Source organism: Mauremys reevesii, linkage group 16 (assembly GCF_016161935.1).
Source record: "Mauremys reevesii isolate NIE-2019 linkage group 16, ASM1616193v1, whole genome shotgun sequence".
Lineage (NCBI taxonomy): Eukaryota > Metazoa > Chordata > Testudines > Geoemydidae > Mauremys > Mauremys reevesii.
The window spans coordinates 15,766,702-15,783,419 of record NC_052638.1 but is presented as its reverse complement, the minus strand read 5'-3'; the positions used below and the strand labels follow the sequence as shown (position 1 = coordinate 15,783,419).

Here is a 16,718-nt window from a genome sequence, read left to right as displayed (position 1 = left end):
CTGATCGTGATCGCTCCAGTGTAACCTGGGCAGCACTGGCACACCATGTTGCTACACCTGTCGGTAGCAACCCTCTTGGCACAGACCCCATGACGTGGGATCACGGCAACCTTCACCACCCGGTCTTGTAATCCCTGCACCTCACAGCAGGACTCCTGCGTGGCTAAACCGATCCGAGTTACGTTGTTCTGCCTCGGTTCTACAGAATTCTCCGGGGTGGTAGAAAATCTTCCATTCGGTTGAAGTATCTGGCCAAGCGGAAGCGTTTCTCCTGCTGCTCCGAAACGCGCAATGTTTCCCCCGCCGAGGTCCCGCTCCATTCCATCTGGTTCCTCAGGGCTTGGAGCGTTTATACCTCCCCCCCAGTGGGGCCCCGCCATAAACCTGGCTCTTCAATCTGGTTCTAACCAGCTTTATGACTGCCCTATTCGAGCCAATGTCAACATGCTCATTGGTACACCTGTCCTGCAAGACAGTTTTCCTGTAGCCTTTCCTGCGGCCAGACGAGTCTCCGAGCTTCAGACTCTCTCAATAGGCCCAAGGTATACTGTATTCCTCAGGGACAAGGGCAGTTATTACCACGTCCGACCTGCCTCCCTGAGGACGGGTCGGCCTTTTTATATCGACCAGGATATCTTCCTTCCGGTCTTCTTTCCGAAGCCACTCTCTTTGCAAGGAGAGCAACGGTGGCCCTCCTTCGACATCCGTCGGGCGTCCGCAATCTATATCTAGCGGACAGAGCCCTCTCGTAACGCCCCCAAAACCTTCATCGTACCGGCATACCGGACGAAGGGCATACCTGTCTCCTCCTAGAGGATTTCATCTTCAATGACGTTGTGCATCCGCACCTCCTCTGTTTTGGCCCATGTTCCATAGAGCCACCTTGCTGCACATTCCGCCAGGGCTCACGCTTCTCAGCTGCCTTCCTGGCTCGCATACCCTTTCGGGGGATGTGTTGTACACCTACCTGGTCCTCGGTCCACACCTTTGCCTCATGGGTCCAAGAGTCCAGAGCTGATGCAGCCTTTGGCTTAGCGGTTGCGTTCTGCAACATCTAACTCCGACCCCACCGCCTACGTAAGGCTTGGGAATCACCTAACTGGAATGCATAGGAGCAATCACTCGAAGAAGAAAAGACGGTTACTCACCGTAGTAACTGTTGTTCTTCAAGATGTGTTGCTCCTATCCATTCCAGACCCGCCCTCCTTCCCCACTGTCGGAGTAGCCGGCAAAAAGGAACTGAGGAGCGGACAGGCCGGCTGGGGTATATATCCTGCGCTATAGCGGCGCCACTCCAGGGGGCGCCCAGCCAGCCCGCCGGAGTTGCTAGGGTAAAAATCTTCCGTAGAGCTGTGCACGCACGGCGTGCACACCTAACTGGAATGGATAGGAGCAACACATCTCAAAGAACAACAGTTACTACGGTGAGTAACCGTCTTTTCTTTGAGATATCTTTTCCCTATATATAGTGCACTACCTGCCCTTTTTCCCCGCTCCCTAGTCTCCTACTGGGAACTGGCGGTAGAGAAGGAGCTGAGATGCTGGCAGTCTGGCAATCCCCCCCCACCTTTTAGTCCCTTGATGCGGTGCACAAGGAGAGCAGAGGCACATGGGTGGATCAGATGGACAGTTCTAGGTAAAAATCTATAGTTTTTGGAGTGCTTGCTCATGTCCATTCCATATTAGGGGTGTGTGCTTGCTATATGCACCAGTGCCGGAAGTTTTTCCCTTAGCAGTATCTGTAGGGGACCGGCTCTGGTGCCTTCTGCAGTGGCGCCCGCATAGCGTGGTATAAGGGGCACTGCTGGCTCCCCCGACCCTGAGTTCCTTCTTACTGCCAGTCACGGTGCTGGAACTTCTGCTGCTTCAGCTAGCTTTCACTTAGTTCAGTGTGTCTCATGAACGTTTCTTTTTAAAATAGCTGTATATGGTTTAGTATTTACCCTTAGTATTAGTTCTCGTTAGTTGGTACAAGACGGGACTCAGCCTAGGGACTGATCACCAGGCTTTAAACCATGCGATCGTTGTAAGTGGGCCCATGCCCATCAGCGACCCGCACATTAGCTGTTAAGGTGTCTAGGAGAAGGACACACAAGTGACAAGTGTTGCATCTGTAAGTCGTTCAAACCCAAAACGAAAAAGAGACAAATCCATCTCAGGGCACTGCTGATGGAGTCAGCGCTGACCCCGGCACCGGAGCAGAGGTCCAACTTGGCCCGAGCACCGCAGCATCGGTATGGAGCACCCCGCCAATGCCATCTACGAGCCGGCACCGATACCCCTCTTCAGCCAAGAAGCCCAAGAGGTCCGTGAGAGGAAGATCTCCCACTTTCCATAGGGAAAGGAGAGGGCCAGAGGAAAGCCAAGACCCATGTTGGGTGGCTCAACACCTCCATCAGGGAGTTGGGCCCCTGCTAATGTTGAGCGATCAAGCCCCTCCCATACTATGCCTGCCACACCGGACAGTGACGAGGGCCTCCGCCGACTCGAAGTCCCATCAGCGCCCGAATCTCTGCAGGCAGTGCAGGAGATCCTGACGCTACTAGTGCCGCCCACACCGGCTCTGACGGTACCCAAGCCCAGGAGTAAACCTGCCTCATTCTGAGTGTCCCAACCTCAGCAGTGCCACTCCCCATTGCAGGGGACATCCCGCCAGCACTTGCTTGCACGGAGTCGTCATGCCTCGGACTTGGGGCAGGCTCAGAGAAGCCCTTCCAGACCCTGGGCACTGACAGCGGGATTCGAGGTGCGCCTCGCCAGTCAGCTGACACAGATCTATGGAGACACACGTCCCTTGGCATGAGTGTCGATACCGACCCATCGGGTGTCCCAGTGACTCGGCCACCAGTCCTGCAACCAATCAGGAATGGAATGGGGTCACCGGTCACCCGCCCACTGGCACCTGTCACCGAGATGTGAATCTCCTCGATTGGGGAGATTCTATTGATGACCGGGCCAGTCCAACTCCCTGTCCCACTCTAGATCCCAGTACAGGTCAAGTAGCGTGAGGCGTAGATCGCTGGTCTACCGACGCAGATCCGCTGAACAGCGAAGATCCCTGGGGTCCTGTGGGAGGAACTCGTCCCAACTGAACAGGTCGGCGTTGAAGCACAGTAGCAGGCATGGCAAGGAGGAGGGCCAGCCAATCATGGTCACTCCGCAGTGTCTGCTCCACTTACGACTCTGGTGCTGATCGGGAGTCCCTGGTAACACAGTCTTAGAGTAAAATGTCATTGTATTTGTTAAAGGCATGTACTATATTACAAAAAATAGCTATTGGTTTCTTAATTTGCAGTGGTAAAGATCTCATTCACTGGAGGCAGGCATGGATTGGATTGAGGCTTGAAAATACGCAGCCAGATTGGAAGCTTCTGATCAGGCATTGCTTTCAGAAGTGAGGCGGTTTAGGGAGAGCCTGAAAGGGAACTTCATGACAAAGGAAGAGACAAAAAGGGTGGGGGAGCTCAGAAGAGAGATTAGTATTAGTATCTGAAATTCAGGAGCTTTTAATCTCCACTACATTAACATCATGAATATTTTTCTTTAAAAAACTTTGATTTCAATGTTCATGACTTTCAATTTTTAAGACCACCACTTGAGCTCTTAAATGATTTAACTTTAATAGGGAAGGTGGAAGGCCCATTTATGGACACCCACAAATAGAGGCATAACAAAACAACTAATCATTTTTTAAAATGTAGGCCCTTGTTCTGAGTATAGTGGTGCAGAGCACAATCAAGATTAGGAGAGAACTGTAAAGAGCGTTTTATATATTGGGCAGTTTTAATGTTCACATATCTTGGACAAATATGTGTGCTTTAACAGTATCAGCAAACTTTATGGATTTTATTTTTATATTACAGAGCTTCTAAAAGTGCCCCCTACATTTTATTTGGGGAATTCAGCATGTATTGCTTAAGGTCTAAGTACATTCTTGACTTTCCAGTGGGACTATTTGTGTGTTTAAAATTAAATATGTGCTTAGTGCTCTGCCGGCTTGGGACCTAAGGTATTTGAATCTGGAATGGAACAGATTCAAACATGACAAGAGGAATTGTGAATAAGAGCATGCACATTTATTTTTATATTTCTGGTTGTTTATTATATTATTGTAGCACCTACATGCCGCAGCCTAAATAGGATCCCATTAAGCTAGGCACTGCACAAACATATGTTAGGTGATAGCCCAAATGGTCATGGCCAAAAATCTGCAAACATTTCTGCACTGTTTCATTTTACTACCCACAGTATTCCCATTAAAATTAATGGGACTACTCATGTGAGTAAAGAAAAGCATGGGCTTAAGTATTTGCAGGAGCAGGACCTAAATAGACAAGATACACAAAGAGTGGAAGAAAGGAAGTATCATTGTCCACATTTTGCAAATGGTTATGTGAGGTATATAGAGATTATGTGATTTATCTAAAGTCACATAGGAAAATGTGTTGTAGAGCCATGAATTGAACCCAAATCCTGAGTACAAGTCCAGTGACTTAACCATAAGATCATCCTTTCTCTTCTTTGTAGAAGAGGAAGATTTGCTTTCTGAATGGCATAATGTATAGATTTGGTAAGCAGTTCCTTTGTTAAAAAGTAAATAAATAAATACAAATTCTTGTTTTTTCTAGGATCGAGTTATGATTAACCGACTAGACAGTATTTGTCAAACAGTGTTGAAAGGTAACTGGCCTTCAGCAAGAAGAAGTTATGACAGCAATACAGTAGCATCTTTCTACACAACCAAACTTCTGGACAGCCCGGGTGCAGCTGCAGACTACAGTGAACCTAGTGCACCAACACCCCCACCTGCAGGTGTTAAGGAAGAACATGATCAATCGCCACAGATGCCAAAGGTGAAGAAGCATGTACGAGAAAAGGAGTTTACAGTGAAAATCAATGACGTATGTTTATTTTTATTGCCCTAGGACCTGATTGCGATTGCGGTGTGCGGCATGCTTTACCTGCAAGTGGCTGCCTGCTCTCACTCTTACTTCCTTTGCACATTAGTTTACGGGTATTTGGATATGTTTCTTTTGGGCATTGAGCAATTTTAAATTTGCATATCCTACGAGAGGGATCATCACTGAATGTATGTCCCTCTTGAAACTTCTGAAATCCTGCTGTTCAGATGCTTCCTCAAATGGCCTGTTTTATGCAGTTTCTAATAATCTGGTTAGTTGCATAAATAATAGGTCTTTCCAGTGAGTTTGGCTTTTTTTGAACATTTTAGCATGCCCTACTCAAATTAGCACTTTATAATTTCATGTGCTTTTAAAAAGATTACAAATAAATTCTGAGTTTCACATACATACTAGAGGTGTCTAAAATACCCATTTCCTATATTTGTAATTTGAGAGTTGTTGGTAGTAAACACAAATGGATGCGAAAGCTGTTCTAGTAATTGGATTTGCATAGGATGAGATTAAGGAAGTAGATAGATGTTCAGTGTCTGAAATTTTCATTTAAGATATTAATTTATTCACAATTTGTATTCATAAAGGTGGTCCTGTAAAATTTCTGGTTAGATTGGTTACTTGGAAGAAAAGCAAGGCTTGATTAAAGTCTTGTGTGATCTCATTTTCTCTCAACTCTTCTGGAATAGATGTGTTTTATGCAAGAATCCTGAACTTCTAACCCTGGCATTTGTTTAACAGGAAGGTGGTTTGAAATTGACTTTTCAGAAGCAGGGGTTTTCTCAGAAAAGGCTATTTGAAAGTGAAGAAGGCATGTTAGGACAGCAGCAATACCTGGCTCGGCTACGTGAGCTCCAGAATGCTTCAGAGACCAGCCTTGTCAATTTTCCAAAATCCTTACCAGAATCAGGTAAACATTATGACTTATAATAGTGTCAATTTACATAATGCTCCCTGGTCACACAAATCTCTTTGACACTGTACATTGTAGGGAAATAGACAAAGAGCCATTATACTTTGTCTGCCATTTTCTATCTGTGTTAATTTTCTGTGCATTCTTTGTAATCTGTCTCCTATGTCTGAGGCAATCAAACAGTCAAGTATAGTAGTATACAGGTCTGTCTCATCTTACGCTGGGGTTACGTTCCACGGTCAGCGTGTAAAGCAAAAACTGCGTATAGTCAAAATGACCCTTGAAAATCCCTTAAATCACCCATAAAGTACAATTTTGTGTATACAACCCTGTACAGTACTATGTATTGTATACAGCAATGTACAGTACAGTATATAATAAAGACTACATATGCAAAATATAATTTTACAGTATTTTTAATAACATAATAGAGAGTCAGAAAAATGACAGAATAAAAAATGAAAACAGTACAGTGCAGTACTGTAAACCTGAACAGTCACCAGTCATCCTGGATATCTTGCTAGTCTTGTACTGTACACACTCCAATGATTAGCCTTCCTCTTCGATCCAGGAGATGGTGGGCCAGGCTTGGTGATGGAGAGCGAGTCGTAGATGAAGTGGTTGGCTCTGGTTCAGCTCAAGATGTTGATCGTGTAGGCTCTGCTGCTTCTGGTTGTTTTTTCTTTAAAAACATGGTGATTGGCAACTGTCACTGTTGTCTCTTGAGCTCCTCAAACATTTCTTGGTACGGTCTCAAATCATCCGTAATACTACGTGTGATTTTGAGGCTTCGTTCCATAGAAGGATCATATTCAGAAATTAAATAATTCAAAGTGTTTCGCTGCTTGGAACACTTGAGAAAATTTATGAAGATTCCAAGTTACAGGCTCTTCCTGTTCATCATTATCTTCGTCTTCTGTAAACGATTTTATCAGTTCCTCTAACTCTTCGTTAGTCAATGTTTCTCTATGGCCCTCAATTAATTCCTCAATATCTTCCTTGAGGATGTCGATGAAGCCATCACCACCCACTTTCCTGGCCACCTGAACAATGAGTTGCACTTCTTAGTCAATGGTCGGGAAGCCCTTAAAATCATTCACACAGTCTTCCCATAGGTTTCGCCAACATGCATTGACTGTTTCAGGCTTGATTGCATCCATTGCCTGTTTAATATAAGTGATGCAGTCAGCAATGTTGAAGGACTTCCAGCACGCCATCACATTAACATTGGGATCAGCATCCACAGCGGTAAGGATCCGTGAAAATGTAAACCTCGTGTACGTGGCCTTGAAACAGCTAATGACACCTTGGTCGAGAGGATGGAGGTGGTATTGGGGGGGAGAAAGACAACTTCAGCGTCGTTATGCGCAAACTGGAGTGCCGCAGGATGGCCAGAAGCATTGTCTACGATCAGCAAGACTTTAAAGTCAAGTCCTTTCTCTTCAAGGTACTGCTTGACCTCCAGAATGAAACACTTGTGGAACCAATCCAGAAATAATGCTGCCGTCACCCAAGCCTTTTTATTTGATTGCCAGAACACAGGCAGGTGATTTTTGTTCTTGCCTATTAGGGCACGGGGATTTGCAGCCCTGTAGAGCAATGCCCAGCCGCATTTACACAAAGCAACACAGTCAGATGGTCTTTAGTTACTTTGAAGCCAGGGGCTTGTCTTTCTGATTTCGAAATGTAAGTGCGGGTGGGCATTTTTTCCCAGAAGAGCCCAGTCTCGTCAGCATTAAAAACTTGTTCTGGAAGATAGCCCCTTTCCTCTATGATTTTCTTTAATTGTTCATAATAACATAAGAATGGCCGTACCGGGTCAGACCAAAGGTCCATCTAGCCCAGTATCTGTCTACCGACAGTGGCCAATGCCAGGTGCCCCAGAGGGAGTGAACCTAACAGGCAATGATCAAGTGATCTCTCTCCTGCCATCCTTCTCCATCCTCTGCCGAACAGAGGCTAGGGACACCATTCTTTACCCATCCTGGCTAATAGCCATTTATGGACTTAGCCATCATGAATTTGTCCAGTTCCCTTTTAAACATTGTTATAGTCCTAGCCTTCACAACCTCCTCAGGTAAGGAGTTCCACAAGTTGACTGTGCACTGTGTGAAGAAGAACTTCCTTTTATTTGTTTTAAACCTGCTGCCTATTAATTTCATTTGGTGACCCCTAGTTCTTGTATTATGGGAATAAGTAAATAACTTTTCCTTATCCACTTTCTCCACATCACTCCTGATTTTATATACCTCTATCATACCCCCCCTTAGTCTCCTCTTTTCCAAGCTGAAGAGTCCTAGCCTCTTTAATCTTTCCTCGTATGGGACCCTTTCCAAACCCCTAATCATTTTAGTTGCCCTTTTCTGAACCTTTTCTAGTGCTAGAATATCTTTTTTGAGGTGAGGAGACCACATCTGTACACAGTATTCGAGATGTGGGCGTACCATGGATTTGTATAAGGGCAATAATATATTCTCAGTCTTATTCTCTGTCCCCTTTTTAATGATTCCTAACATCCTGTTTGCTTTTTTGACCGCCTCTGCACACTGCGTGGACATCTTCAGAGAACTATCCACGATGACTCCAAGATCTTTTTCCTTACTCGTTGTAGCTAAATTAGCCCCCATCATATTGTATGTATAGTTGGGGTTATTTTTTCCAATGTGCATTACTTTACATTTATCTACATTAAATTTCATTTGCCATTTTGTTGCCCAATCACTTAGTTTTGTGAGATCTTTTTGAAGTTCTTCACAATCTGCTTTGGTCTTTGGTTCGGGGTAGGCTTTTGTTGCGTTCTCATTGGCAGATGCAGCTTCACCAGTAGTCTGCACGTTTTTGAGGTTGAAGCGGTTTCTAAAACTGTTAAGCCAACCTTGGCTGGCTTTGAATTCCTTCTTATCAGAAGGCTGTCCCTCTTCGGCGGGAGGTTTGAACAGCGCATAGATGCTAAGAGCCTTTTCTCGCAACATGTTGCCATTGATAGGCACACGTTTATGATTCATGTCTTCCAGCCATAAGTTTAATGCCTTTTCAGTCTTCACTAAAGTCTTATCACACATTTGGCTCGTCACCTTAGCAATTACTAGAGCACTTGATGCCACGGCTTGACGAATTTCTGTCTCTCAAATCTTGATGGCACAGATGCTAGATTCATTGCGGCCGTATTTACGCGCCACGTTGGCGATGGACATACCGTCTCTCTAAGTCCAACACAACCAGTTTTTCCTCCAGCGTTGGAACACATCGCTGTTTCTTCGGTTGAGTACTAGATGAAGTAAGTGCCTTGCATTTAGGGGCCATGTTATACAGTATGAAAAATACGTACTGTCACAGTACAGGCACAGTAGAATCTCACTCAGCACGGCAAGATGCACACAGTATGAGAGGCACAGGGGGACTGAGTACTGTAGTGGGAATAGCAGATTCGGTTCTCCCATCTCACTCACTCCGGGGCAGACACACTATTTAAACTGTTGTGGGTTTTTTGGTTTTTTTGGCCAACTCTCCAGGGTTATTATAGGGGAGAACCTTATCACAGGCCTAAAGGCATGCTGTTGCTGTCAAGTCCCCCCCAAAAAATATTTTAGTGGGAACAGCAGATTCGCGTCTCACGCTGGTGGAATCGCCCACACTTTTTTTCCCCCTGACTGTGCAAAACTGAAATCGCGCATGTTAAATGCGTGTAAGATGCGACAGACCTGTAGAGACAGTTTTGTGCTTTACTACTGTGATCCTTAATAATATTCTGAACAAAACTGTATTATAGTTCAATCAGAAGTATGTATTACAGCTAGAAAGTAGCCTCTGATCTGGATCCTCAATTTTTTGTAACAAGGAATGTTTAGATTTAGGTATTTGTTTTGGATCTATTTCTAATTATAGCTATGAAAGTCATTAAGTTCCAGAGGTTAATTACACGGGGAGCGGGGGGAGGGCATTCCTTTTATACTTTTGAAATTTACCTCTCCATTTCATTGGATGCCTTCTAGTTCTTGTGATGGTGTCATGATTTCTTTGGTGCTACTATGGTCTCGTGGTAAACTTATATTTAGATTTTTCTATGGACGTTTAGCCTAGTAATTGTCAATAGCTTTATTATATGAATATGTATTCAGAAAAAGTCTAAAAGGGATATTATTTACCCTGTACATTACAATATCTTCTTAAGAGGTAGGGGTGTGTGTGTGTGTGTGTAATAGTAACCCAGTAGACCATAATGTCTTATGGAGACATTATAATCTCTCATGTATACCTGAGTTATGCATGTGAGTAACCTTTATGAAAAGTAATGTCTGTGAACATGAAGTAGACACAATATTTAAGATGGTCATAATATTGACCAATTCTTTACAACGTTTTTAAAATCTAAGCTCGAGTTACAGCAATTCCAAAATATATCTTTAATTTTGAAAAATGTACACATTTTTCATTTATGTAGAATAGAAGTTTATTGAAATCATTTTGTTCAATACAAGCTACATAAAAATACAGAAGTAGAAACTTGGTATGTCAAGTTTCAACTTAAAACAGGATAATACATCTAAGAGCCTTAAGCCTATTAAATATGTATGACAGTGTTGTCAACTTGTGCAATATTTGGGATCTTTAAGGGTTCTCATTAATGTCTTATTTTTTCTTCAATCTTGCAAATTTTTGCCCTCATCTAAAATGGCTGCCATATCCCATTACCATCTGGATCTGAAGGCAAAAGCTTCCCTTAGCAAGATGGATTATATATCCATTTGACCTTATCAGATGAAAGTGAGGCTGCCTTTAGCAAAGATAGATACTATCCTATTGGTTTCCAATGACTCTGAAGCCAGGCTACTCTCAGGGAAGATAGTGTCCCATTAGTCACTGAGGGCCAGGCAAATATAGAGGTGTTAGGAATGGGATTGTAGGGACTATGAGGGAATGGAGTGGGTTAGGGAACTGGACAGGGCACTATGAATCAAAGGAGTGTGAGAAGCAGAATACAGATGGGATGGGCTACTAGGGAATGTTGGGATCAGGAGGCCATCTGAGGGGTGGCAGGAGGATATGAAGGCAAAGTGAGAGGAGCTGAAAGAGTGCAGAGGAATGTGGTGTGAAAGAGAATGTGATGGGTAAGAAACTGTGAGGGGGGGGAAATATGAGTGGGGGTGAATGTAGGTGACAGTAGATTGTGGGGAAACATGCAGAAAGAATGTGATTGGAGCAGCTACCTATCCTGTTTAGCTAAGGACTGGATAGAATGGAAGTGCCACATGCCCCCCAAGAGGACAATAGAAGGTAAGCGGAGTTCCCTCTAATCAGTGAAAAAAGATGCTGCATTTTTGTGTGTATTTAAGGTTGCATTTTGATCCTAAGATGATCCCATACACAGTGTGCATGGGCAGCTCCCCCGTAAAGGTGAAAAATCAAGACAGGTGAAAAACAGTAGTTTAAAACAAACACACACACAAAAAAAACCCCAAACCCACCATGTTTTTAAGTCAATCTTAAGACATTATTTTGGAAGATGGTGTAGTCTCTCATATTTTGAATGTTGAGCTTGTCAATAGCTTGATGGAGATTCTTAAATGGGTACAACTTTCTAGGAATTTAAGTCCAAAACATGTTACCTTAAAATTGGTTCAGTATGTTGGTGAATGATATTTATGTATAGAATACTGATTTAAGAACACTTGCTTTCCTTTTTTCAACATCACTAATTTGGGTGATACTTCACAAATGGTTGTCTTTCCTGCTGGCTTTGGAGCGGTTGTCTGCTAAAAACACTGTTCTGGGCTAATCATGGTCAGGCTAACAGCACTGAATAATGTTGGTTCGCAAATAAAGAAATAAAATGCACTGATAGTTTCTTCTATACTAGAAAATTAAATCTAATCATTTGGAGTTAAAAGATCTTTCCTTTATACAATGGAGATGGAAAAATAGTTGATAGTTTTATTTTAATAGTACTAGCAGCTGCAACTATGATGTATTGATCCTTTTTGTTTTTCTGTACTTGTTACAGGGTCTCTTTAGCAGTTAGATCAATGGTCCCCAACACGGTGCCCGCGGGCACCATGGGCATTTATGTGCGCCCGCCTACTGCCCGGCAGGGGAGAGAAGCCAGGGCCCCGCGCCTGCCGGTGACAAAGAACTCCGGGGCTGCAGGTTGCGGGCGCCGGCGTTCTCGGTCCCCGGCAGGTGCGGGGCCTGCCTAGTGCCCAGCATGGGAGAGAAGCCGGGGCCCCGCGCCTGCCGGGGACAAAGAACTCCGGGGCTGCAGATTGCGGGCGCCGCTGTTCTCGGTCCCAGACAGGCGCGGGGCCGCGGCTTAAACCGGAGAGAAACCACGGCCCCGCACCTGTCAGGGACAGAGAACTCTCGGGCTGCAGGCTTCATTCTATGTTAAAGTAAGAATAATAAATATATTTGGACCAGCAGTTCAACAATGTTTTACTTTTTTAAAATAAGTAAGATTAAAACTGTTTATGATATTTATTTTGTAAAAACTCCTTAATTTTTCTTACAAGTAGATAAAAAAGAGCAAATTTACATGGTAAGGTGAAAGTAATTGCCGAATAATTTAATTAATACCTTTTACATGTAAAATTACCCTTTTTATCTTATGGATTCATATATTATGTAATAGTAAATATGATTTTTTTGTATTATTTAACGTACAAATACAAAATAAGCCTTGAAAAATTGTTGGCGACCGCCACACTCTTCTGAAAACATGAATGTGCTACTGGCCACAAAAAGGTTGGGGACCACTGAGTTAGATGATTTTTTGTTTATATGTTGGAATTATCTTTAAACTACTCTATTTCAAATTATGGAACTTTTTTATTGAATGTTTTCCGGATTATAAACGGAACACACCTTTGACTCATTAATTATATTGAATTATTAATTTGATAGGTGCTTCCAGTCAGTTAAAAGCTAATGCTAATGGACTGATAGTCGACAGCCAACCTGTAGTCAAAAAGAGGAGAGGACGGAGGAAGAATGTAGAAGGAGTTGACATCCTCTTCATAAATAGAAATAAACCACCTAATCATGTAAGTAAATGTGATTCTGTATCCAAAATATAAGATCCATTTTACTTCATTGAGCATATTGTGCTGTGAACAAATAATTGCTAAACTTTAGCATTCAAAATATTTAATCTGGAATTACTCAGTATAAGCTTATAATTAAGGTCCTACTTAACTTGCAATATTGTGAAAATTGCAGATTCTGCAATATTACACTTCCACTGCAATTTTGACAGTGGGAGCCCCGGCTTCTTCTGTCAGCCCCAGGCGGACAACAGCGGGAGCCACCACTCTAAGCCATGGCTGGCTGAAAGTGGAAAATCGTAGAAAAGTAATAATGGACTTTATTACTGCAAATAATAAGGTCCATTATTACTTTTCTGCAATTTTCCATGGCTTGTTCACAATTTTTTGATAATCATCTCACAATTCAAGTATTGCCTTACTTATAATCTTTTAAATGTGAACTGGAAAGGTTTTTTATTAAAAACAAACAAAAAGCCACATCTATAATATTGCTTAATTACAATATGGAAAATTACATATAGATCTCTTTCAGAATGTAATTGGCTGTGTATTTAACTAAATTGGAGACCACCTACAAATTCTTTGTGACATTCATTTTCCAATGTATTGCATATTTCTCAGAACATTTTGTCTTTCTACAGGTTAGTCCAGGCATTAACACCTCGCAAGTTGCTCCAGTAATAAACCCAACACTTCCTTATGCTCAGTCCCAAGGTCTACTTGATGCAGAAAGCCCAGTTCCTGTTATTAACCTGAAAGATGGAACAAGACTTGCAGGGGATGATGCACCAAAAAGGAAGGATTTAGAAAAATGGCTTAAGGAACATCCTGGTTATGTTGAAGATTTGGGAGCTTTTATTCCTGTGAGTATTCTTTTGAACTCTGCTTTACCTAAATAGTGAGTCTCATTCTGCCTCTGCATACTGTATTTAAATTTATAATATATGCCACATGGGATTCCTTATTCTCTTCTCTTTTTTTTTCTTCTTCTTTATTTTCACTTTATTTGAAGAGGAGGTAGATGGGATGGTCTCTTCATTTCTTTGCATCTTCTTCCCATCTCCATGCAATTTGTACACTAAGGCCAGTCCATGAATATAGCATTTAATCACTAATAAAAAAAAATCAATAGCAAGATGCGTTATCTGTTGCCATTTTTTATAGAGACTAAGCAATTTCAAATATTGCTTTAATGAAAATTACGAAAAAGTATTCTTGTGATGTTTCATTAGTTATAAATGACACTGAAAATGGATGTGTGTGCATTTTCACAATTATTTAAGAAGAGTAAGTTGGTTACAGTGGGATAAATGTCATAGGGACCTATATTTTAAATGCTTAGTACTGTCAAATGTGAAATGGATTTGCTATTCCCACCTTGATACTTCTGAGCTTCTGATCTACTGACCCATAAATCTGTACAGAACAAACATTTATGGGATTAAAACCAAAAATGTTCTGTTCTGTAAAAGTGTTTCAATATGCAGTAATATTGGGTAAACTGGTATACCCGGAAGTAAAGTACTTCTGAAAATTGCAACTTTATCAGTACAAAAGGGGAAGCAAGAAATTATGAGCTTGAAATTGAATTGTTTGTGTACCTTTTGTCTTGCACTGGATGTATATACATTTTTTACATTTTGAACTAAATTCTAATATTTCAGTTTAAGAATAATTTCAAATAACTATTAGAAGCTGAATAACTAAAAGGAAGCATCAGTATTCTCCAGCTACCTGTATCATAGCCTCTTAGCCACTTTTTCTCCTCCTCTTCTTCGTGATTGGTTTGTGTCCAGCCTGTCCATTCTGTCCGTGCACTGTTGATAAACCTGTCAGGGTATTAGGAGGTTGAGGGTGCTCTTTTTATTCAGAATGACTAAGTATATTAATATAATCTGTTGTAAATATTTCATTTTTATTCCAGTATCTTGCCTGTGCACGTTAAACAATGTGTTCTTTAACTAGCTTAATAGTCAAGTCTTCAGAATGCTGATTGGTTGATAAATAACAAAAGTGCACCTTGATCATCTACATGCCCCTCAGGTGCAGACTCTTCACACTAACAGGGAAAGTCATATCTAACAAATACTTTCTTACAAAGTTATGATCTTGACTAACTATGGCACTCTGTTATTGTTAATAATCCTGCTGTATTAGATTAAATATGTATTCTATTTATTCTATACATGTACTTCTGTCATTATTGCTGTAGTCACCAGTCTAATCCAAATTTGACTTCAGCCAAATGCTATTTCCAGGTTTTTTGTTCAAATCGTAAAATTAAGCAGTCAGTACACTCATAAATTAAACATCTTGGCTTATATCATTTTTACAGTAATACTTAAAAACAGTCAGTGACTGTATGGGACAGCAAAGGTAGTAAAAACTCTGCAGGTGTGCCTCCTGTTCTGGTCCCTATATGCTGCTCTGATGAAGTATTTGAACTGGGGAACAATTTCCCCAGCACAGGAGCACCAGAGGTCCAATGTAAGTGTCACTAGCGGTCCCTTGAGCAACTTCCAGCTGGAAGGGGCATCTCAAGCAGGTTGGTGAGAGTCCATAGTGATGATCACTGCAGAGATGTTGTGCTGTGGTGCAGCCTGTAGGCCATCTTGAGGAGTCTGCTACAAGTTAGTACAGAACTTACCATTCATCTTCAAGTGATGGTCTGTATGTGTATTCCACATGTGGGTATGCATGTGCCTGAGTACAGAATTTTAGTATAGTTAGTTATTTTCTGTTCCCCTCTACCCTTCCCAAGAAGGAATTTTTTCCCCCAAGAAGGCTGAGATTATGCCTGGGATTCTGAGGTTCAAAAACTGCATTTCCTGCCCTCGCTCCATTTCTGTGAGCAGTGAACATCGGTATTGTCTCTGCTGCCTGGGTAAGGCTCACATCTCAGCCAAGTGCAGCATCTGCTGCTCCTTTCCCCCCAGAACTCATGAGGGTTGGGAACTGAGACTTAGAAAACACCTGATGGAGAAGCCTATGAGATGCCAATCAGATCCAGGTCAGAGACACCCATCCACCAACAGTACATCAGTCTCATCAAGCATAAGTTCAGGAATGGAGGCGAAGACTTCTAAGCCGCTTCCCATGAAATTAAACGGATAGGGACAAATTGTCTTCTTTGAGGACTGCTTTGAAGAGAAAGGAGCCCTCCCTGACCCTGTCAAAGTCAGAAGAGCCTGCACACATGGGCGGACTTAAGCTTGAGTAAATCTCAGCAGGAGAAAGTGGCATGCAGGGGTACAGATCCGCTGATTCTAGCATCAGTTCCTATGGCGAAGGCTCAAGACAAACAGAGCAGACATGGTGCCTAAAGCACATGATCCAGGTGAGATCAGACTTCCACTGTAACCAGGGAAACTCCTGTTCCAGTGGCTCCATCATTGAACTCTCCCCACACTTCCTGATGGTCTGGGATCTTTTGTCTCCATGGAGGACATTTTTGCTCTCCCCTATCATCCACCCCTCCTGTTGAGATCATCTTTATCTCAGGACATTGTCACTCCAGAGGAAGAGACTATCCCAAGGATACAGAGTAATTCCCCCTTCCCAACCTGCCAGCCTTGGTGCGCAGCCATCAGTATTATCAGTAGTCCAGGATCCAGTCTCTTTCTTACACATACCCCTGATTGAGAACCACTGGTCTAGAGGAACACAGCCATTATTATGAGGAGAGACTTGTGGTTACAATCTTCAGATTTCCCTAGATAGGTACAGACTACCATCCAGGATCTGCCCTTCGATACGATCAATCTGTTTCATGAGGAGACAGATACATCTCTCTGCTTCCTCAAGGACTCCAAGACAACTCTTCGCTCTCTGGCATCTCTGTACCCATGCCCC

General features: G+C 42.6%; 1 protein-coding gene across 19 annotated transcripts in view; it reads left to right on the top strand.

Annotated features, from left to right (window-relative positions):
- The window catches only part of CHD9 (chromodomain helicase DNA binding protein 9), a 192,107-nt gene that overhangs the window by 164,783 nt on the left and 10,606 nt on the right, over positions 1-16,718 (top strand). For 12 of the 19 annotated variants that reach the window (XM_039502907.1, XM_039502894.1, XM_039502911.1 and 9 more), the window contains 4 exons: positions 4,629-4,901; positions 5,655-5,823; positions 12,724-12,863; positions 13,508-13,729. In XM_039502907.1, coding sequence (XP_039358841.1) covers positions 4,629-4,901; positions 5,655-5,823; positions 12,724-12,863; positions 13,508-13,729 — 804 coding nt within the window. The remainder of the gene's footprint in view (positions 1-4,628; positions 4,902-5,654; positions 5,824-12,723; positions 12,864-13,507; positions 13,730-16,718) is intronic. The other 7 variants (XM_039502906.1, XM_039502905.1, XM_039502901.1 and 4 more) reach the window with 3 other exon arrangements.